At 54.9% G+C, this 23118-nt stretch overlaps 1 protein-coding gene across 8 annotated transcripts in view; it reads right to left on the bottom strand.

Moving 5' to 3' along the window:
• Positions 1-23118, bottom strand: part of LOC139603211 (collagen alpha-1(II) chain-like) — a 98881-nt gene that overhangs the window by 11603 nt on the left and 64160 nt on the right. For 5 of the 8 annotated variants that reach the window (XM_071453785.1, XM_071453786.1, XM_071453790.1 and 2 more), the window contains 37 exons: positions 21879-21986; positions 20690-20743; positions 20020-20073; positions 19862-19906; positions 19589-19642; positions 19012-19056; positions 18702-18755; positions 18561-18605; positions 17106-17159; positions 16763-16807; positions 16218-16271; positions 15070-15114; positions 14404-14457; positions 13220-13327; positions 12132-12185; positions 11894-11947; positions 11663-11707; positions 11085-11138; positions 10292-10336; positions 9677-9730; positions 8792-8845; positions 8550-8603; positions 8334-8387; positions 7975-8028; positions 7408-7452; positions 6606-6650; positions 5552-5659; positions 5245-5298; positions 5009-5062; positions 4793-4846; positions 3651-3758; positions 3251-3304; positions 2479-2586; positions 2125-2178; positions 1292-1345; positions 1026-1079; positions 570-623 (listed from right to left, as the gene is read on the bottom strand). In XM_071453785.1, the coding sequence (XP_071309886.1) occupies positions 570-623; positions 1026-1079; positions 1292-1345; positions 2125-2178; positions 2479-2586; positions 3251-3304; positions 3651-3758; positions 4793-4846; positions 5009-5062; positions 5245-5298; positions 5552-5659; positions 6606-6650; positions 7408-7452; positions 7975-8028; positions 8334-8387; positions 8550-8603; positions 8792-8845; positions 9677-9730; positions 10292-10336; positions 11085-11138; positions 11663-11707; positions 11894-11947; positions 12132-12185; positions 13220-13327; positions 14404-14457; positions 15070-15114; positions 16218-16271; positions 16763-16807; positions 17106-17159; positions 18561-18605; positions 18702-18755; positions 19012-19056; positions 19589-19642; positions 19862-19906; positions 20020-20073; positions 20690-20743; positions 21879-21986 (2187 nt within the window). The remainder of the gene's footprint in view (positions 1-569; positions 624-1025; positions 1080-1291; positions 1346-2124; positions 2179-2478; positions 2587-3250; positions 3305-3650; positions 3759-4792; positions 4847-5008; positions 5063-5244; positions 5299-5551; positions 5660-6605; positions 6651-7407; positions 7453-7974; positions 8029-8333; positions 8388-8549; positions 8604-8791; positions 8846-9676; positions 9731-10291; positions 10337-11084; positions 11139-11662; positions 11708-11893; positions 11948-12131; positions 12186-13219; positions 13328-14403; positions 14458-15069; positions 15115-16217; positions 16272-16762; positions 16808-17105; positions 17160-18560; positions 18606-18701; positions 18756-19011; positions 19057-19588; positions 19643-19861; positions 19907-20019; positions 20074-20689; positions 20744-21878; positions 21987-23118) is intronic. The other 3 variants (XM_071453788.1, XM_071453789.1, XM_071453787.1) reach the window with 3 other exon arrangements.

Here is a 23118-nt window from a genome sequence, read left to right on the forward strand (position 1 = left end):
GCCCATGGCAGGGGATGGAATCCAAAGAGCTTTGAGGTCCCTTCCAACCCAGTTCTGGGATTCCATCAGGGCACGTCTTGCCTGGGCAGAGTGGCACTGCAAGGTGGGAAAACTGGGATGCAGGTGGGATTTATCCTTCAGCTGAGCTTGGGGCATCCATAACACATCTGGGGCTCTCTGCCATGCCCAGAATGCCCATCCTGGGGCACTGGGCAGCTCCTGGAGCCACAGGGACACCTGAGAATCTCCTCCAAGGAGGGGAAATGCAGAGCCCTGGAGCTGCCTCAGGCAGATTGCAGCAGCCCAGCGTTACCTGTGCAACAGCCCTGGCACTTTGGCATGGCTTTTAACAGCTCTATTAAAATTCCTTTCTTAACAGCTCTATTAACATTCCTTTTGGGAGCTTCTGCTGTGGGAAATCCAAGGAAGCAGTGACTCAGTCCCAGAGCTGGGAACCATGGCCAGGCTGGCAGAGCTCACCTTGCAGCCACCCCCAGGGTGAGACACATCCCAAAATGCCACCTAACTTCTTTCCCAAGGGAATTTTTGGGGGCAAAGCTGGTACTCACCACTGGGCCAGGCTTGCCACCATCTCCCTTTGCTCCATCATCTCCAGCCTGTCCCTGTGGGGACATGGGGGTTCAGGAAAAGCCCCTCAGCACCGTGTCCTTCACCTCTGAGGGGACTTGGAGCACCCTGTCCCACATCCCATGCTCAGCTGGCCAAGACAGCCCTGGGAACCACGTGGGAGTGAACAGGATTCAGCAGCAGGAACAGGTTTTCCATGAGGCACCACTGGGTGCTGGAATGAGTCTGATTTTGGGGGTTTAGGTGCTGAGAGTTTGGGGTTTTAGGGTTTTGGCAGTCAGTGCTGAGGTATGAGGTGTTAAACCCCCTCCTCATTTCTGAGCCCCCTGACCTGGCCAGCAAAGGGGCAATAAATCCTTTGGGTTGTACTGGAAATAGGGAAGAGCTGGGGAAGCCTTTGGCAATTCCCAGCTCTGCAACATTCCAGGCATCAGTACCTCAAATCCTGCAGCCCCAGCAGGTCCATCCATGCCCCGTGGCCCTGGATCTCCCTGGGGAAGGAGGGGAAACAGCTCTGTCCATGGAAAACCCTTCCCTGCCTTGCTGGTTCTGGATCTCAGGGGTGTCCCATGGCAGGTCCCCCTGTCACCAGCCTGCCCAGGACATCCAGTGCCAGCACATTCCCACTGGAAGAGCTTGGGAAGAGGCCAGAAAAGGGAGTTTCACCCGGAGGTGAAGGGTTGGAGCCATCATCTCTCTGTACCTTCTCTCCCTCGGGACCGTCGAGCCCAGGAGGACCTCGGAGTCCTGTCCCCCCCTGTTCAGGGCACAAGCAGAGGAGCCCGGGTCACCCAGCCCTGCCAGTCACACAAATGTCCCCTGGCAGGCCTGTGACAGAGGCAGGGCCCTCCCAGTGCTCCCAGTCACACAAATGTCCCCTCCCAGTGCTCCCAGTCACAAAAATGTCCCCTCTCAGTGCTCCCAGTCACACAAATGTCCCCTGGCAGGCCTGTGACAGAGATGGGCCTTGCCCAGTGCTCCCAGTCACACAAATATCCCCTCCCAGTGCTCCCAGTCACACAAATGTCCCCTCCCAGTGCCCCCAGTCATATACAAATGTCCCCTCACCAGACCCATGACAGATGTGGGCCCTGCCCAGTGCTCCCAGTCACACAAATGTCCTCTCACCAGGTCTGGGACAGAGATGGGCTTTTCCAGTGCTCCCAGTCACACAAATGTCCCCTCCCAGTGCTCCCAGTCACACAAATGTCCCCTGGCAGGCTTGTGACAGAGATGGGCCTTGCCCAGTGCTTCCAGTCACACAAATGTCCCCTCCCAGTGCTCCCAGTCATATACAAATGTCCCCTCACCAGACCCATGACAGACATGGGCCCTGCCCAGTGCTTCCAGTCACACAAATGTCCCCTGTCAGGTCTGGGACAGAAATGGGTCCCTGCCAGTGCTCCCAGTCACACAAATGTCCCCTCACCAGGTCTGGGACAGAAATGGGCCCTCCCAGTGCTCCCAGTCACACAAATGTCCCCTCACCATGTGTGAGACAGGTTGGAAAGGGACAGGGGACATGATCTGACTTACAAACCATCCTCTGGCTCCAGCAGGTCCTGCAGCTCCGGTGACACCACCCTGGCCCTGGCACACAGAGGCAGACATGTTCCCAGCCTGGCAGGGCTGGAGTTTGCCTGGAGGAAGCATTGTCCCCAAAGTGCCCCACAAACCCAAACCACCCTTTTGTGCCAGCAAGATCCAATTTTGGTGTCATGCCTGTGAGACATGAAACTCCCTAATTATGGAGATTTGACAGTTCCTAGGGTTTTCTGCAGCTCCCAGAGCCCAAGGTTTCCCAGCAGGGGTGGGTGCCCTCCTTGGCAGCCCCCAGCCAGCCTTTGGGGACACTGGAGGGTGAGGGAGCCCAGCCCCAGCTGTACTTGCCAGCAAACCTTCTCGGCCCTTCTCTCCCTTCTGCCCTTTGCCTCCAATTTCACCTGTGGCAGCTCCTGGACCGGGAATTCCAGGAGGGCCCCTGGGGCCAGCATTGCCCTGCTCAGGGATGGAGAAAGTGTCACCACAAAGAGGGAAAAGGAATAGCAATAAATGAGCTTCTGCATGGAGGTGAGCTGTGTCACCCTCTGGCCAGGTGCCACAGAGAGCAGGTCACCCTGGGCTGCTCCTCAGCCATGGGGACACCCCTGTCCTGCTCTGTCCCCACCATGGAGCAGCAGAGGTTTGTCACAGACATCTTTTATGGAAAATCCTTTCCTTAGGATTTTTCCTCCTGAGAAGCTGAGAGGCCTCAGGAACAAAATGTAACCAATGGTTATCTGCTGCTGTGGAATGCAACAGGTGCATCTGGGATTGGGCTCATGTGGTTGTTTCTCATTAATGGCCAATCACAGTCAGCTGGCTCAGACTCTCTGTCCAAGCCACAAGCCTTTGTTATCATTCTTTCTTTTTGTATTCTTAGCCAGCCTTCTGATGAAATCCTTTCTTCTATTATTTTAGCATAGTTTTAATGTAATATATATAATAAAATAATAATTTCTGAATATAATAATAACATAAAATAAAACTTCTGAAACATGGAGTCAGATCCTCATCTCTTCCCTCATCCTAAGACCCCTGTGAACATGGTCTCAGAGGCTGAGCAGGCCAAGGGTGTTCCTGAGGTGCTGCAAAGAGGGACAGGGTTAGAGACATCCCTCACCTTCCGTCCCCGCAGTCCTGGCTCGCCCGGGTCCCCAGTGTCACCAGTGTCACCCTGCCCAGGGGGAAATGCCCACATCAGACACAGCAGCTGCTCCCCAGCCCCATCCCAGGGTGGGTTAAAAGCTGGGCTTTGACTTCCATGGGCTTTTCCACCCTCCCCTGGCCAGGATTTTGATGCTGGGTAAGGCACAGCCTCACCTCCTGTGCTGGGAGATCACCCTGGTACCCCAAAAGTGAGAGGGGACAAAATGCTGAGCACACCTTGCCCAGCATGGGGACCCCAAATCATCAACCCCCAGGGAGTATCCAGGCTCTGTGGGGCAAAGCCACGGCAGGGGCAGGGTCCAGAGGCAGCACCTTTCCCATTCCCTTTCCCATTCCCTTTCCCATTCCCGTACCTCCTTGCCTTGCTTCCCAGGCCGTCCTGGTGGCCCCTCTGTCCCCGTGTCCCCCGGCTCCCCAGGGCTCCCTCTGATGCCTGGAGCTCCACGGGTTCCTGCCTCTCCCTGGACAGGATGGAGATGACCAGGATGATTCCTGGCTGCCTTTTCCAGCTGAGCCTGGCTCTGCCCACCATCATTTCCCATATTGGAATGTCACAGATATATTTTCTGAAAAATCCTTTTGCCAGGATTTTTTCTTCTGAGAAGCTGGGAAGCTTCAGCTTCTCCATGTTTTGCTGCTTTGGAATGTGATTTAGAGAATTGTTTACCCAGCATGTGAATTGTTTTTACTTGATGACCAATGACAGCCACCTGTGTCAAGGCTGTGAGCAGACACAAGGTTTTATTATGATTCCATTCCCTTCCTTGCTAGCCTTCTGATGTCTCCTTTCTCTTTCTTTAGTATAGTTTTAGTATAGCATATAATATATAATATATAATATATAATATATAATATATAATAATATATAACATAAAAATATGATAGATGAGATATAAAATATGATCGATGAGATATGAGATTGTAATATCATATAATATATATAATATAAACAAAATTATATTATATTATATTATATATTACAATAAATATAATGCAATATATATTACATTATATTATACAATATATAATATATTATAATATATAATATAATATATATTATATTCTATATTATAATAAATATAATGTAATATATATCTTACATTATATAATATTATACAATATATATTATATATTATAATAAATATAATATAATGTAATATAATATTGTTTATATTATATTATATAAGTTATATGATATTACAATCTCATATCTCATCGATCATATTTTATATCTCATCTATCATATCTTTATATTATATATTATATAATATAAAAATATGATACCAGCCTTCTGAAACATGGAGTCAAGATTCTCATCCCTTCCCTTGTCCTGTGACCCACAAACACCACCACACTGGGAAAAACCCCAGTTTTCTTATAGGACCCCCCCTACCATGCCCAGCAACGTCAATCCCCAGGCATGAGGATGCTGGGGAGGGGTTTCAAACACCAGCCATGGACTCAGGTGTGACCCAGCATCACCCCCAGCACCCACCTGCTCACCCTTGGGCCCCAGCTGACCCTCTGCTCCTGGTGGTCCTGGTGGTCCCTGTGGAGGAAACAAAAGCCCAGCCCTAGCACAGCTCCCAGCTTTAACCTTCTGGCTTGTCTGAGGATCAGCAGCCTGCTGCCATCCTCAGAGCAGGGAGCTGGGGAGGGGGAGGCTGGAGCAGCCCCACTGGGGTGGGCACACAGGTCCCAGCTGCTGTACCTGCTCCCCATCCAGCCCGCGGACTCCGGCTGCCCCGGGATGTCCCACCTCACCCTGCAGAGGACACAAAGGCAGGGCAAGCAGCCGTGGTGGATCTCTATCCCTGCAGCTCCCCGAGATGCAAATCCCCATCCCACAGCAATGGGGCCAAGCTGGGAGCCCCAGGGAGGTCAGTGGGGCAAGCCCGAGGCTCTGGGCAGCTCCCAGGGAAACCAAATCCTCTCCTTTGTGCTCACCTTGTCTCCTCTCATCCCTGCAGGTCCTTCACGTCCATTTGGACCTTCCTGGCCCTGAGAACAAACACCCCACATCAGCAGAGGGGCTTGGCCCGAGCTCAGGAGCCTTTGCAGCTTCTGAGGGGGGTCTGGGATGTCCTGACACACCACACATAGTGTGGGAAGGGAATCCATGCTCCCTGCAACATTTCCCCTTTCCTTCCCTTCCTGCAGGTGCTTCAGGAGCTCCCCACAGGTGCAGCTGCAGGAAAAGCCCCAATCCCTGTCCTCCTGAGAGGCTCAGGGCAGGGCTCCCAGCAGCACTCACCGGGTAGCCAGGCGGGCCAGCAGCCCCAGCTGCTCCAGGAGCGCCCCTTTCTCCACCTGCACCAGCCTTCCCGGGCATGCCATCCTGCCCTCTTGTGCCAGGAACACCCTGCAAGGCCAGAAAGCCCCTCAGGCCCCCCAAAACACAGCTCTGGGAGGGCTAAGCCAGAGAAAGCCCCGTGGCTGATGCACTTGGGTCACCTCAGGGTTCAAAGGTGCCTCCTGCTCCAGGTGCAGGACACTGCTGTCCCCACACCCACACACAGGGTTTGGGGTGTTCCCTGCCCCACAACCACCCCAGGGATGAAAATGCCTTGGAGTGGGCACCAATGTCTGTTGAGTTTTTGGGTTTTTTTTGCTCTAGGGTCAGGGTTAAATGTGTGTCAGTATTTCTTGTTTGGACTCAGATGTTTTATATTACAGTCTCACAAACTGTGAGTTCTACAGTACTTCCCTCTAACAAATTAAAAATGGAACTGTATTCCTCTTTCTATGAGGTATTTTAAGGATAAACTGTCTAATTAAGAAATGACACTTAAATTATTTTTACTTTTAACCCAATAACAAACCACCTGTGGCCTGCAATGTGGACTTTTTTATCTAATTACACAATACTACTTATAATACTTATACTACTACTAATACAAACCTATGAAGAAAAAAGTGAAAAAAGAAGGACCAGCCTCTGCCCTAAAACCTCCATCTTAATATATATATACACATATATATCTATATATACATATATAGATATATATATGCATATATATCTATATATACATATATATATATATACACATATATATAACTATATCCTAAAACTTATTTAAGTTTTTCACCCTGTGGTATTACACACTTCTATTCAAACTCCACACCCACAATCCCAGTTCTATCATTCCATTTTGGAAGCTTCTCCACGGCCTCAGGTCAAATGCAGTGTTCTCTTGGGGTCAGTGTCTGTCAGCACAGAAATCTGAAATTCTCAGCAGCCAGGGTTCCAACAGATTCCCACCCTGTGGGACACCCCCCAGCCCAGCAAGGTGCAGCTCTGCACTTACAGGCAGCCCTGGGAGCCCTCGAGGACCTGGGTCACCTGTTCTGCCCTGGGGAAAGAAAGATTTTCAGCAGTGTGTCCATGGAACTGGGACCAGGGGGAGGCTTTGCTCAGAGAAATCCCCTTGGCTTGGGACTGTGGCATTCACAATTCACATTCACAATGGCATTCACATTCTCTGAAAAATTCCTTCACCCAGGGTTTTTCTCCTGGGAAGCTGAGAGGCCTCAGAGAAAAGGAAAACAATTCTCATCTCATTTGCTTCTCCTGTGCTGTGTTCATGTGGAATGTGTTTGGAGATTGTTCACCCACAGGTGATTGTTCCATTGCATTCTGCTGGGAGTTGTTTTCACTCTTTGGCCAATCAGGGCCAAGCTGTGTCAGGACTCTGGAGAGAGTCAGGAGTTTTCATTATTATCTTTTTAGCATTCTGTAAGAATCCTTTCTGTATTCTTTGGTATAGTTTAGTATAGTATTATATTATACTAATATATTTATATTAGTATACTATAATACTTATATTTTATATATATATATCTTAAATATATTTTAGTATTATAAAGTAATAAATTAAGCCTTCTGAGCACATGGAGTCAGATTCATCATTCCTCCCTGCCACAGGGGTTCCTGCAATACAATATGGGACCATCTGAGCAGTGTCTGTGCTGCCTCAGGACAGAGCCCAGCCAGCAGGGAGTGGGACCAGGGTCCCAGCAAGGGCTGTGGGATGGATCCATGCTGCAGCTCACACACCCATGCAGAGGGATTGGAGCAACCAGGAGTGCAGGGAGCAAGGAGAGCCCTACCTGGGAGCCAGGAGCACCACGAGGACCAGGGGGACCTGGCAGGGCCTGGGGGACAAGAGCACCATGGGTGACACAGCCCTGGCTGAGCCCCTGCCAATTTAACTGCAAGACTGGCAAAAGTTCCCTATTGCAGCAGGTGAAAAAGCTGCTAATAACACCCAGGGGAAGGAAGCAAAAAGGGGCTTTGCATTGTATCCCCAGATGTTTAATTCAGCTGCACAGTGAGATGTCAGGGTCCAAAGCCAGCACTCAGGGGGGAGCCCAGGGCTTTGTGTCCCCAGAGGTGGGGGCTGATCAGTGCAATGGGGGCAGTGCAAGGATGAGGGCCAGAGGGGGAATAGGGAGGGAGTGGCTGAGGGAAATAGGAACAAGGGGAAGGGGCCAATGGGGTCAAACAGCTTTTGAGGGAAGCTTCTTGTGTCTCCCTAAGCCAGGGAATGCCTCTCAGGGTCTGCACACCCTATGGCAAAGCTTTCCCATTTTCCCCATTCCCAGCCCAGCACAGACCACTTGCCTGGGGCTTTCCAGGGGCTGGAGCTGCCCCAAATAGCAGCAAACAGTGCTTACCTTTGGACCAGCTTTTCCTGGAAATCCTGGTGGACCTTGAGCTCCTCTTTCTCCCTGTTAGGAGGCAAGAAAGATTTCCTTTCCTCTGTACGTTTTAATGCAAAAACTTATTTTTTGAAATTTAAAAAAGCTCAACAAAACAAATGGAAAGCAGCTCTTAGAACAATCCAGAGGTGTTTGGGCAGAGGAGGTGCTGGAGTGCCAATAGTTCACCTGCTGTGGGAGGCAGATCCAGCTGTTCTCCTCCCACCATGGCTGCTGGAGACTGTGGCCACCTCCAAACCCATCCACTGGCTTCAAAACTCATCCCAGCAACGCTTCCAATGCTGCCAGTGCTGGAGGGGGTGTCCCATCCCTACCTTGTCTCCCCTGCGTCCCAACCTCCCGCGGTCTCCAGCAGGTCCTGGATAGCCCTGGGAAGAGCTTGGGGTTAAGAGCCAGCTGGGGCTGCCTGGTGTCTCTGTATTTTTGGGAGAAGGGAAAGGAGGAGCCCTGGGAGGGTGGTGAGTGCCCAGCTGGAGGCTGCTGCAGCCTCCTCCCAGTCCAGCCCCTGCCGTGTCCCCTCTGTCACTTACATAGGCGCCCACAGGTCCTTGTGGCCCCTCCAAGCCCGGCTTCCCAGGCAGCCCCTGGCAGGCAAAACAAGGGAATCAGCAAAGCCCCACTCCTGGGATGCAGCCAGGCCCCCTCCCTTGCTCAGTGATCCCACAGGATCCCCTGGGCTGACTCCATGGGAGCCCCCCAGAGCAGCCCAGAGCCTCTGGGGGCTGTGCAGCCCCATCACTGCCCCAACCACCCCCCAAACCCCAGCTCTCACCTTTGGGCCCAAGCAGCCCGGGTCTCCATCAGGTCCAGGCTTTCCTGGGGAGCCCTTTGGGGTTATTTCGGAGGAGGTGTCAGTCAGAGGAGAGAGGAGCTGAGCCCCCCTAAGCCCCCACTGCTGCCCCTGAGCTCGTGGGGCCAACAGGGTCACAGGGGGCAAACTCAGCCATTGTGCCTGGTCCTGGTGGCTCCTGCATGCCAGCCCCCATGGCTGGCAGGGCTGTCACCAGGGCAGGTGACAATCCTTGCTCTCAACATCACCACCAAGCCCAGCTGAGTGCAAGCTCTCTCAAGCTCCTGTTCCAGCTGCAGGAACTGTTCCAGGTCTCCATCCCAGGGCACTGAGCTGGGAGGGACCCACCAGGATTGAGTCCAACCCCTGTCCCTGCCCAGCCCCTGTCCCAGCAACCCCAGCCTGGGCATCCCTGGCAGCGCTGCCCAAAGGCTCCTGGAGCTGTGGCAGCCTCGGGGCCGTGCCCATTCCCTGGGGAGCCTGGGCAGTGCCAGCACCCTCCCCCTGAACCTGTGCCACCCTCTGCCACTGGGATCTCCTCCCAGGACCCAGAGCCAGCTCCTGCTCAGCCATGGAGGGTTTCCATGAGCAGCCATTCCCCATGGACAACCTGCCAGGCTCAGGAAGGCTGCACAGTTCCTGGAGCAGGCTGATTCCTTGGGGGAATAATTCTGCTCTTCCCTAGCCCCAGTTATTTCCACCATTGAGGCTTTTTAATGTCTTTTATCAAGCAGCTAAGATCAGGTCCTACAGATGCCCTGATTCCCAAGGAAATTCCCACATTCCCCACCAGCAGCACCAGCCCCACTGACATCCCACCTAGGAAAACACACACTTCATGCAGAGGAACATTTTCTTTTTCCTTACTATGGATCCAGGAGTTCCAGCGTGCCCACGGCCCCCTGGCAAACCAGCAAATCCCTGGAGGGAAGGGCAGCAGAGGAACCATGGAGGGAGGGCAGAGAGGAGGATGGAGAGACTCAGCCCCAGGTCTGAGCCCCACCCAAAGCACAGGGGAAGGGCCCAGCCTGGTCAAGGCAGCCCTGAGGCTTTTCCTTAAAATCCAGCTCCTGGATTCCTCTGGAATCACTACACAGACAAACACCCACTTGTGCCCCCAGACACTCTGTGTGATGCTGGCAGCACTCAGGTGTGTCTCTGACCCACTTTTCATCCACTCTTTTGAGAGAAGCGCCAGATTTTTATTTCTTAATTATTTTTTTTTTACATTTCAGAGCAAAGATAAATATATGATATCCTGCAGAAGGGCAAACCTGCTGCCAGCCCTGGTCTTGCTGCTGGATCTGTTCAGGCTAACAGTGCCAGGGGTGGGAAATGCCCCTGCCCTGCTCCCAGTCCTTCCCCCCCAGCAGGATTCCCAGAGGAGCACCCTCCAGCTGCCCATGGACATGCTTTGGAGGCACATTCCCAAAGGGATAAAGCTCAGCAGAGGGATGGAGGGCAGAAATCAGCTCTACTCACCAGTGGTCCCCTCCTGCCTGGGCTGCCCATGATCCCTGGGTGGCCCTGCACGAGAAGATGAGGATGAGGATGGAGAACAGCATCTCCCAGTCCCCATCATGGCAAAGTCCATGGTATCAAGGTCTTGTCCCACACAACCACAAAAAGCCCCAGGGAGGATGGGAAGTGACCCCACTAATGGTATCAAAGTCTTGTCCCACATGGCCATGGGGTGGGAGGTTGGGAAGTGACCCCATTGATGGAATCAGGTCTTGTCCCACATGGCCACAAGGATGGGAGGTTGGGAAGTGACCCCATTGATGGAATCAGGTCTTGTCCCACACATTCACAGGGATGGGAGGTTGGGAAGTGACCCCATTGATGGCATCAAGGTCTTGTCCCACATGGCCACAAGGATGGGAGGTTGGGCAGTGATCCCATTGATGGCATCAGGTCTTGTCCCACACATTCACAGGGATGGGAGGTTGGGAATTGACCCCACTGATGGTATCAAGTCTTGTCCCACACAGCCACAGGGATGGGAGGTTGGGCAGTGACCCCATTGGTGGTATCAGGTCTTGTCCCACACAGCCACAAGGATGGAGGTTGGGAATTGACCCCATTGATGGCATCAAGGTCTTGTTCCACACTTTCACAGGGATGGGAGGTTGGGCAGTGATCCCATTGATGGCATCAGGTCTTGTCCCACACATTCACAGGGATGGGAGGTTGGGGGTGTCCCCATGGGCTCAGCTGCCCCTGTCACCCTTGCCAGCACCCTGTCCCCAGGCAAGTACAGATGTAGGATGGGAACCTGTGTACCAGGCTTTCCTTCTGCGCCCTCCGCTCCCGGCACGCCCCGCGAGCCCTGCAGGGAGAGTTTGCCTCAGGGTGGCCCCACAAGGGCTCCTGCAGCCCCAGAGCCTCCCCTCAGGGTGACAGTGGGGGACATCAGCTGTGGATTCCTCGGTGCACAGCTCATCCCACAGTTCCAGCAGCTCCTCCCTGCTCCATCCCACCTTGGGATGGGAAATAACATCCACGTGGGAGGGGAGCTGTTCCCACCAGGAACACCTCAGCTGGGTTTTCCCTCCTCCTGCCCCAGCTATTTATTCCTGGCTTCTTCACCAGCCTCAGCTCTGAATAACAGAGCTTCCTTATAAAGTTCTTTCCTGGAATTTTCTGTGCTCAGCGTTCTGGAGGAAGCTGTGGTGTTGAGCAGGTGGTTTGTCAAAATGCAACAACGTGCCACAGCCTGAGCTGCTCATCCCCAACTTTTCCTGCTCAAATTCCTGACCCTTTGGTCTGGCCACGTCCCAGGATGCTGCTCCCATGTCCCAGAGCCAGCAGCTCCCCATGGCAGCCCAGGGATGTGGGATACTCTCCACTTACAGGCAGTCCAGGCACTCCAACCAGCCCACGCTGCCCCACACGGCCCTGCAAAACACCAGGAATCACCAAACCATCCCCAGCTGCAGATTTGGAGGAAAATCTTGTGCCTTAAAGATGTGCTCTGTCCCACCACATCTCAAGCCAAGGGAGGGATGTTTCAATCCAGGCTTGTTTCAATCCCCCACAGCCAAAGCTGCTCCAAGACCCAAATCCCAGCACCCCTTTAATTACCCGGGCTCCCCGTGGTCCTGGGGTTCCCTTGGGGCCGTCAGGTCCTTGGCATCCCTAAAATCCACACAAAGGAAAACACAGAGATTGCAAAGCTACAGGAGCAGGGCAGGGGAGGGGGCCAAGAGGCTGGAGCCCCCCCAGGATGGTGCCCCTGGGAGCCTGGCAGGGCGGGCACATCCCTGCTTGCCATGCAAGGCAGTGGGCAGCCCCTGGGAAAGCAGCAAATTCTGGCACTGACCTTGGGGCCCTCGCTGCTGTTTAGCCCTGCAGGGCCAATCTGACCTTCTTCCCCCTGCCAGGAGAGAGGGGAGGAATCACCCAGGGAAAACACAGCCCCAGATCCTGGGGGAGTCACCAGCCTGCTGCTGGTGTAGGGAAAACCACTGTGAGTGTGACCAGAGGTGACATCAATAATGGAGCTCTGGTGGGAATGGGGATTTCCCCCGTGCTCCAGGGTTAAAAAACCAGGCAGACAGAAAAATCTCAGCAGTTTGGTGTGGCCCAAAATGACATGGTTGAATGCTTTTGTTTCCTGGTGGACAAATTAAAGGCATTTCCAAGGAGTACTGTGCCAAGGTTGCTCCCTGCTGCAGCCCAGCAGCACTGCCTGGGAGGGGGGACAAGGCAGGAGAGGACTCCTGCTGCATCCCCAGCTCCTGAGAGGTGGGAAGAGCTGTTCCTCATCCTGGAGAGCCAAAGAGCAGGTCCAGGAAGGTATCCCAAAAGCCCTGGGAGTGGGAGGGCAGCCCCTGCAGACTGCAAAGGTGGGTGGGAAAATAATCCTCTTTTTCCTGAGAAGCTGGGAATCACTAGGGATCAGCAGCCAGCCTCAAAGACGGGGCTGGAGGTGGCTTCAGTCTCCCAGACAGCTCCCTCAGAGCACACACTGCAGGAAAAAGCATCCCCAAAGCCCTTCAGGCTGCCAGCACAGGCTCCAGGAGCCTGGCAGGAGCCAGAGAGGGGCACAAAATGAGCAATCCATGAACCCTCTGCTCCCAAAAGCTGCAAAGGAGCTGAGCCAGAGAGGGATCCTGCAGAGCTGCTGGGCTGAGGCACCTGGGGAGGGCTGGCAATGCTGTGCCTGAGGCTGCTCTGGCATCAGTGAACCCAGCAGAGAATTTTGGGGTGACGAGGTGTGGAGCAGGCAGGGCACAGCTCTGTTTGCTGGGGGCTCAGGGCCAAGCTCCCCAATGCTGTTCAAGGCATCCCTTAGGAGAGATCCCATCAATCAGCACTGCTGGCCCTCTCAGGGCTGTCCCCAAGCTGTGACACAGGTGACACACGTGTGCTCCCCTCATGACTCTCCTTTCCAGCAGTGGCACTCACGTCTGGTCCCCGTGGCCCTGCAGCCCCTCGGGGGCCGGGGAAGCCCTGCAAGCCCCCCTGGCCCCGGGCTCCTGCAGGGCCTTTGGCTCCTTGTGCTCCTCGTGGGCCCTTGGAGGAACAAAACACAGAATGTCACAAAGCAGGGACAGCCACACCCTGATCCCCAGGCAGGAATTCCCTGGAGAAGCCATCACTGGCATGGGGAGCACCCCAAACCCTCCTCCCCCAGAATCCCTGGGCCACCAGAATGGGGAAATTCATTGTTGAAACAGCCAAAGGAGGTGGAGCAGGGAAGGATGGATCAGGTGGTGGGATCAGCACAGAATGAGCTGCCTGGCTGTCACAGACCCCACAACCCAGCAGGACCCTGTCACAGACACATCTTCTGAAAAATCCTCTCATTAGGATCCTTTTCTCCTGAGAAACTGAGAGGCCTCAGGAACAAAATGTAACCAATGGTTATCTGCTGCTGTGGAATGCAACAGGTGCATCTGGGATTGGGCTCATGTGGTTGTTTCTAATTAATGGCCAATCACAGTCAGCTGGCTCGGACTCTCAGGTTAGTCACAAGATTTTATTATCATTAATTATTTTTATATAAATATATCATCATATTATTTATATATATAAATGATATTTTATTATTATCATTTTTATAGATAATTATTTATATATATTTTTCTCATTTTTATATATATAATAATTTATTATTATAATTTATTTATTCCTTGTTAGCCTTCTGATGAAATCCTTTCTTCTATTCTTTTAGTAGAGTTATAGTATATCATTATCTTTTAATAAAATAATAAATCAGCCCTCTGAAACATGGAGTCAAGATTCTCATCTCTTCCCTTGTAGGGATTGCCTGCAAATTCAACAGGGTCCAGAGTCCTTGGGCAGCCCCAGCCACCCACAGCTGGGTAAAGCACAGAGGGAGCAGCTCCAGGAGCTGTGCCCATTCCCTGGGGAGCCTGGGCAGTGCCAGCACCCTCTGGGGGAAGAACCTTGCCCTGAGCTCAGCCTGAGCTGCCCTGGCCCAGCCCCAGCCGTGCCCTGGCTCCTGTCCCTGTCTCAGAGTGCACAGGGCTCCCATTCCAGCACCCAGCCCCTCCATGTCCCCTCCCCAGCGTGACCAGGGACCTCCAGGTGGCATTTGGGGGCACCACAGCCTTGGGAATCAGTACCTTGCCTCCTTTGGCTCCCAAATCTCCCTTGGCTCCACCTGGACCTCGGCAGCCCTGCAAGAGCAGCAGCAGTGGGGTTACAGTGAGAAATCCCTGCTGCAAGCTAGGATCTGATCCTGCCTCTAATGAAAGGGAATTTTGCCCTGCTCCAGTCAGGGCTTTCCTCTGGATGGGCCCCTCTGAGCTGGGAGCAGGGACCTGCTGGATCTGGCTCCAGAGTTTTTGGGTTCCATGCCCACCAAACCCAGCCCAGCAGTCCATGCCAGTGCCAGTGCCAGCTCCCAGCTGGCGGTGGCACCTCTGGCACCACCAAAACAATGCCAAGTGTTTTATCCTCACTGCTGTGTCCCTGAACTCAGGACAAAGCATTCCCACTTCCCTGCATCTCCAGCAGCCCTGTGGGAAGCTGGGGAACCAGGGCATTCCCTGCAGGATTCTGTGGGGCTGTCAGGGGGAGGATGAATGTGAGCCCTCAGGACACTCCCAGGGCTGAAAATTCCAGCAAAAGGAGCCCAAGCTCAGCTCTGCCTCCCCAGACAGTCCCAGCTGGCACCTACTCGAGCATCAAGTCCAGGCACACATAAAGAACACAGAGCTGCAGCTTTGGGCTGCTCTGCCACAGCTCTCCTGCTTCCAAAGCAGGATCCCATGGATGTCATCACTCACCTGCTCTCCTTGGGTGCCTTTTGCACCTGGCAGGCCAAGAAAACCCTTCAGAGAGAGAGAGAGAAGTTAAAAAAGAAAAACACAAAGAGAAGTATTGCATGTGCTGCTGGAGGTGACAACCCACCCAGAGCACAGGGATGGCATGGGCTGGGAAATGGGGGCACCACTTTGGCTCTGCAGGGCTGCTGCTGAGATGCCCCAGTGGGATTTGTTCCCCAAAAAGGGACCAGAAGAGTCACAAACCTTCCCTTCCCCAGTGGGATTTGTTCCCCAAAAAGGGACCAGAAGAGTCACAAACCCTCCCAAGGCTGCCCCTAAGATGAGGGTGAGGTCCTTGTTCAACTCCAAAATGCACCCCCACATTCCAGCCCTCATCCCTCATCCCATTCAAGCCCCAGTTCTCAGCTCTGTGGGTTGGGGTCCCAGGACACAGAAAGGGACACCTGAGCCAGGCAGGAGGAAGGTCAGGCTGTCCCAAGCCTCTGGAGCACCCAAACCCCTTGGGAAAAGGGTGTCCCAGGGAAGGGATCAGCAGGGCTGGGCCATCTCTGCTGACAAATCCACAGGGAAAGAACAAAAATGGAGGTGCCTGAAGGCAGGAGGGGCAGAGGAGCTTTGGGGATGAGGCATCTCCAGCAGCCCTGTGGGAAGTTGGGGAACCTGAGCATTCCCTGCAGGATTCTGTGGGGCTGTCAGGGGGAGGATGAGTGTGGCCACAGCTCTCCTCACAGAGAGCAGCAGGCACAACTTCCCAAGGATTTTTCCTTGTGAAGGCAGTGAGAAGTACAGAGACAAGAAGAGAAAACAATTCTTATCTCTATTCAGTGCTCCTGTTTTTGCACATGTGGAATGTGTTATGGAGATTGTTTACTGAAAGTGATTTGTTAATTGGACACCAATAAAAGTTGTTTTGAGTGATCAGCTTTGAATCACTCAGAGCTGTGTCCTGGCTGTCTCAGACAGCCACAGGTTTTCTGTAGTATAGTTTTAATACAGTATTAATGTAATGTAATATAATATAATAATATATATTGTTCAGTCTTCTGAATCATGGAGTCAGAGCACATTATTCCCTGGCTGGGGGATCTCCTGTTTCCACTACAGATGAGAGCACCCCACATCCAGCCACCCCCTTCCCCTGCACTCACCCCAGGGCCCTGCTGTCCCAGCTGTCCCCTCACCCCAGGGGCACCAGCTGTACCCTGCAAGAGGAATCCTGGAATCACAGAATGTCCTGAGCTGGAAGGACCCCAAAGATCATCAAACCCAGCCCCTGTCCCTGCCCAGCCCCTGTCCCAGCAACCCCAGCCTGGGCATCCCTGGCAGCGCTGCCCAAAGGCTCCTGGAGCTCTGGCAGCCTCGGGGCCGTGCCCATTCCCTGGGGAGCCTGGGCAGTGCCAGCACCCTCTGGGGGAAGAACCTTGCCCTGAGCTCCAGCCTGAGCTGCCCTGGCCCAGCCCCAGCCGTGCCCTGGCTCCTGTCCCTGGCCCAGAGTGCACAGGGGTCTCATTCCAGCACCCAGCCCCTCCATGTCCCCTCCCCAGTGTGACCAGGTGGCATTCTGGAAGTGCTGCCCCCTCTCCCCTCCAAAAACAGGGACAGGGACCCCCTCAACCCCACATGTCAGCTCCTTCCAGGGAAATCCCTCCAACCTGGGCTTCATCCCCACCAAGGTCACAAAAAACTCTCTTACTGTGTCTCCTTTGGGACCAGAGGATCCCTCCAGCCCTACTGGACCCTGGGAAAAGCAAAGGCAGGGGGATGTTGGGAGAAGAGGGATGTGGCTGCTCTGTCCTGTCCTGCTCTGTGGATGAGACCCCAGCCCACAGGAACCTGCCCAGGAGCTGCCTCACACCTCAGGGACAATGTCCTCACCCAGGGGACACAGCCCTCCCCACCCATCCACTTCTGGGGGCCACAAGAACCCACAAGGTGAAGGATTTCCCATCCACTTCCCAAATGCATGGGGGACAATTCCCAGCAGCTCCTGGAAGAGAACTGGGGGGATGCACCCAGCCCAGGACAGCCCCACTCACCTGAGAGCCCCTGGGGCCGGGGGGGCCACGCCTGCCCTGCAAGCCCTGGGGTCCCTGCACAGGGGGGACAGGGAGCTGCCATTAGGATCAAACCCTCTGCTGGGAATTCCCAGCCTCTGAGGAGCTCCAGAGTTCCCACTTATGGCACACGAAGGGCTACAGAAAGGATTCCCACCCCTGAGCCTGCCCCTGCAGCTTTTGGGGTGGCTTGGGATCACATCCCAGCTGGAGAAGATCACTCCAGGCTGGGTGAGCCTGGGACAGCCTCCCACCCTGGGACACCCATCCCAGGACACCCCATCCTGGGACACCCCATCCTGGGACACCCCATCCTGGGACACCCATCCCAGGGACACTCTACCCCATCCCAGGGACACTCCATCCCATTCCATCCCACCCTGGGACACCCATCCCAGGGACACCCCATCCCAGGGACACCCACCCTGGGACACCCCATCCCATCCCATCCTGGGACACCCATCCCAGGGACACCCCATCCCAGGGACACCCCATCCCATCCCATCCCACCCTGGGACACCCATCCCAGGACACCCCATCCCAGGGACACCCCATCCCAGGGACACCCACCCTGGGACACCCCATCCCATCCCATCCTGGGACACCCCATCCCAGGGACACCCCATCCCAGGACACCCCGTCCCAGGACACCCCATCCCAGGGACACCCACCCTGGGACACCCCATCCCATCCCATCCTGGGACACACCACCCCAGGGACACCCCATCCCAGGACACCCCATCCCAGGGACAACCCATCCCATCCCATCCTGGGACACCCATCCCAGGACACCCCGTCCCAGGACACCCCATCCTGGGGCACCCATCCCAGGGACACCCCATCCCAGGGACACCCCATCCTGGGGCACCCATCCCAGGACACCCCATCCCGGGACACACCACCCCATCCTATCCTGGAACACCCATCCTGGGGCACCTCCGCCCTAGGACACCCCCACCATGGGAACCATCCTGGGACATCCCATCTTGGGGCACCCCACCCTGGGACACCCATACCGGGACACTCCACTCCATCCCACCCTGGGACACTCCACTCCATCCCATCTCAGGACACCCCATCCCCAGGACACCCCGAGACACCTATCCCAGGACACCCACCATGGGACACCCCATCCCATCCCATCCCATCCCATGGATCCCATGGATCCCATCCCCTCCCATCCCATGGATCCCATCCCATCCCATGGATCCCATCCCATGGATCCTATCCCATGGATCCTATCCCCTCCCATGGATCCCATCCCATCCCATCCTGTCCCATCCCATCCCATGGATCCCATCCCCTCCCATGGATCCCATCCCATCCCATGGATCCCATCCCCTCCCATGGATCCCATCCCATCCCAACCTGTCCCATCCCATCCCATGGATCCCATCCCCTCCCATCCTGGGACACCCCACCCCAGGGATCCCCTACCTTGGGGCCACGGGGCCCGGCCATCCCAGGAGGGCCCAGTTCCCCCTGTGGAGAGAGCAGAGCAGGGCAGGGCAGGTGTGGGGTGAGAGCAGCGACCCCAAAACCCCAAATAACCAAGGGTGGGCACTGGGGCACACCCACCTGAGAGCCATTGATGCCTCTGCACCCCACGGGTCCGGGCTGGCCGGGCTCTCCCTGCAAAGCAAGACCTGCTCAGCCCCTCAGGGGAGGTGGGACAGGGATTCCTGAGCATCCCAGGGATGCTGGGGGGGTTATTGGTGAGCTTTAATGCCCTGGGTCCTTTTGGAATCCTCCCCCCGCTAGCAGGGATGGCTTTAACCAAATGCAGCATTTTTAGGTGTAAATAGAACAAGGGATGAACACAGTGGCACTCTGGGCAGCAGCAGCTCCACTGCCTGAAATTCCATCTGTATCAAACCCTGAGACTCACCATGGGACCAGCAGGGCCTGGGGCACCCACTGAGCCACCTTCTCCCTGCAGCAGGAGAGAAAAAAATGCCACTTTTTGCTTTGATTCTCTCCTTCAGCCCAAATCCCCCTTTTTCTTCACATCATTTTCACATTTCTCCACATCAGCTGCTTGAGGCCTCCTTGGACATTTGCTGAGCAACCCCAGCTCCCTTTCCTGCTGGAGAATCCATCCATTCACCACCAAACCACTTCAGTTTTCCTTTCAAATCCTTTTCCAGCCTTTTTCTGGACAGGATGTCCCCCAGTTATGTGGGAGCACTGAGCTGTCCATCTGCTGAGAGAGCCTGGAAAAACCAGGTGCTGCCAGCCTGGGATTCATCTCAGCTGGAGGTGGCCACCTAAAATAAATCCCAGTGCTCTGAAAAAGCTCATTTCTCTTCATTTCTCCTCATTCCCAGCCAGAACAGGGATGGGAAATGCTGGAGGAAGTGCCCCAACGTGCCTGGATGCAAATCCCTGCTCAGACCCCTCTTCCCAGGGGGAATCCCTGGCTCCTGCAGCCCTTTGGGTGGCACAGAGAAGGGAACAGCACTCACCTCTGGCCCTGCAGGGCCCTGCAAGCCCATGGCACCCTTCAGCCCCACCAGCCCCTGGGAGAGAAGCCAGCAGTGAGGTGTCAGCACCCTGAGGTGACACTGCCTTTGTCCCATCCCTCACAGGAGGGGCAGGGACACCACAGAGACCACAAAGGCTTTGTGAAAGGCAGGAGAGCATGGGTTGGAGCTTGGGACATCACAGAGAGGGACAAGGGTCAGCACAAGGGGATGGAGGGAAGGGTGTGGACAACTCCAGCTGTCCAGGTAACTCACCTGGAGCCCTGCAGGACCTGGCAGCCCATTCTCTCCCTTCACCCCCTGGAAAAGCCAAGAGCAGCTGAGTGATGGAGGAGAGCAGGACCTGGGGCAGGGAAGGAGAGAGCCCTGCCCACCCTGGCAGGGCTGTGAGGGGCACGGACAGCCACCCTCACCTTCACTCCCTTCTCTCCTTTGTCCCCAGCTGGTCCAGGGTCTCCCAAGAAACCCTGAAATAGAACAGGGATGAAATGGGAACAAGGATGAGCCCCAGCTGGAGCCACAGCACGTGGCTGCTGTGCCTCAAAGGACACACTCAGGGTGGGACACGAGGATGGGGATCCTCAAGGTTGTGCTACATGGGGCATAGCCTGGCTGCTGGTGCCCAGCATGGTGACACCTCCCTGCAGCTCCTAGTGTCACCCACAGCAGTGGCACAGGGCTGGCACAGGGCTCTGCACAGGCAGGAGGGCACAAAGGGTGGCCCAGAACAGGGGTCTGATAACCCACGTGGGACTGCTGGTCCAAAAAGAAATTAGGTCTCAAATCCACCAGGATGATCAGACCTTGGAGGAGCCCAAAAATCTCCTGGGCAGCTCCAAAAATGCTGGCCTGAAGAGGACCCAGTGATGGGAAAATTTAAAAAATTAAAGGGTGACAAACCAGCAGCATTCTCTGTTTTATGGACATTTTCCATCCTGGCTGCCAAAGCCCTGGAAGAGCCTGGGGAGGAGCTGCAGGAGCAGTGCTGGTCCCAGTGGAACCAGTATGGAAGGTGCTGGGGCTGGCACTGCTGGGGCTGGCACCTCATGGTGCCCATGGCTGTGCAAGCCAGAGCCAACTCACCTCTTCTCCCTTGTCCCCTGCCAGCCCTCGGTCACCCTGGAAGCCCTGGAGGCCCTGGGAAGAGGGAGGAAGGAGCAGGGCAGGCACTGAGGGGCTGCCACCCATGCCCACCCTGCTCCCCACCCTGCTGAGTGTGCCATTCACATTCTCTGGAAAAATCCCTTCACCCAGGGTTTTTCTCCTGGGAAGCTGAGAGGCCTCAGAGAAAAAGAAAACAATTCTGATCTCATTTGCTTCTCCTGTGCTGTGCTCATGTGGAATGTGTTTGGAGATTGTTCACCCACAGGTGATTGTTCCATTGCATTCTGCTGGGAGTTGTTTTCACTCTTTGGCCAATCAGGGCCAAGCTGTGTCAGGGCTCTGGAGAGAGTCAGGAGTTTTCATTATTACCTTTTTAACATTTAGTGAGTATCCTTGATGTATTCTTTAGTATAATTAGTATTCTTTAATATAATATAGTATCATAAAGTAATAAATCAGCCTTGTGAGAACATGGAGTCAGATTCATCACTCCTGCCTTTGTCAGGGCATTCCCTGCAAATCCAATACCTGAGAGCCCCAGATTTTGCAGCACCCTCCAGTCCCTGCCCTCTAAACCCCCTGAGCAAGCTGCCAAGCCCAGGGGCATTGCCTGTGTTCCCCAGGGATTGCTGCCAGGGGTCTGGACAAGGGCAGGGACCAAGGAACCAGATTCCTGGATTGGACACTATCCAGGCATTCTGGAATTACTCTCACTTCCTGGTCACCATCCCAGTTTTGAGCCCTCAAGGGCTCAGAGCACCCTGGGATAGTTGAAGGTTACCCTGCCCATAGCATGGGGTGGAATGAGATGATTTTTAAGGTCCCTTCCCACCCAAGCCATTCCAGGATTTGCAGTTATTTCCCACGAGGAGCTCCAGGTGCAGCAGCCCAGCCCTGCTGCTCAGACCCACCACACCCAGGAGCTGCAGCTCTGCACATCCCAGCCCTTAATGCCCATGTGGGATGCCCCACAACCCTTTTATTCCTGTCAAACCTAAACCTCGAGGCACTAATCCAGGCCTGCCTGGTTTGGGGGCTGAGGAGAATCCTGAAGGAGACAAGAGAAGGAAGAGCAGCTTTAGGAACTCTCTGTCTCCAGCTCAGGGTTTGGAGCTCCAGCTTCCCCCTGACCCTGAGCCTCCCCTGGCCCTGCCTGCCCATGGCTCACCTGCTCCCCTGGCAGCCCCCAGGGCCCAGGTTTGCCATCCAAGCCAGGGAAGCCATCAGAGCCAGGGTATCCCACACGTCCTGGCAAGCCCTGCAGCCCGGGTTCCCCCTGGGGAGAGAAATCCAAGCATGGAAAATTAAAATATCCACATTATGAAAGCAGTAAAGGAAACTCTGAGCTCTGCCTGGCTCTGGAGCTGGGCCAAAGCTCTGTGTGCATCCAGGGGCAGGTGGATCTTTCCAGGTTCTCCACCAAATCCCTGGGATAGCTGGAGCCAGGGGCTGTACAGCAGGAAGCAACACAGAGGGCAGGGAAGAAGAAATGCAGTGAGAGAAGGTGGAGTGAAGGCTCCTGCATCAGCTCCTGCCTCAAAGGCAGTCCTGGTTCTGTCCCACGTGCAGGGGTCAGAGCAGATCCCCCCAAGGATCCATCTCCAGCTAAAGCTTCCCCTTCACCCCTGAGCCATTCCTGGTTCTGTCCCATGTGCAGGGGTCAGAGGAGATCCCCCCAAGGATCCATCTCCAGCTAAAGCTTCCCCTTCACCCCTGAGCCATTCCTGGTTCTGTCCCACATGCAGGGGTCAGAGCAGATCCCCCATGGATCCACCACCAGCTAAAGCTTCCCCTTCACCCCTGAGCCATTCCTGATCCTGTCCCACGTGCAGGGGTCAGAGCAGATCCCCCATGGATCCAGCACCTGCTAAAGCTTCCCCTTCACCCCTGAGCCATTCCTGATCCTGTCCCGTGTGCAGGGGTCAGAGCAGATCCCCCCCAAGGATCCAGCACCTGCTAAAGCTTCCCCTTCACCCCTGAGCTTGCTGCAGTCCTGAGTTCAGGCAGGCTGGAGGGCAGTGTGGAACAAAGCTGCAGTGATGTGGGACAGGGGACATTGCTCTCCTCCCTTGTACCCACAGGGGAGATGAACGCCCATGAAGGGGCACAGGCAGAGCTCACCCACCCCACACAGAGCTGGGGGGTTCTAGAGGGTGACAAAAGGGCTTTGGGATGGCATCACCTGGAGGTGTGCAGCCCCCAAAGGGGCTGTGCTGAGCTGGGACTGAGCCATGCAGCACAAGAGCAGCAGCAGGACAATGACTTGGAGCACAGCAGGGAGGGGACCGGGGCATTGATTCCCATCACTCCAGACCAAGCACAGCATTCCCAAACTGTCCCCAAGCCCATCACAACCCTCCCTCCCCCTGATCCAGGAGAGGCAGGGGTGCTGAGGGTGCCAGGGCAGC

Source organism: Agelaius tricolor, unplaced genomic scaffold (genome assembly GCF_023055355.1).
Source record: "Agelaius tricolor isolate 1412-34295 unplaced genomic scaffold, bAgeTri1.0.p SCAF_37, whole genome shotgun sequence".
Taxonomy (NCBI): Eukaryota; Metazoa; Chordata; class Aves; order Passeriformes; family Icteridae; genus Agelaius; species Agelaius tricolor.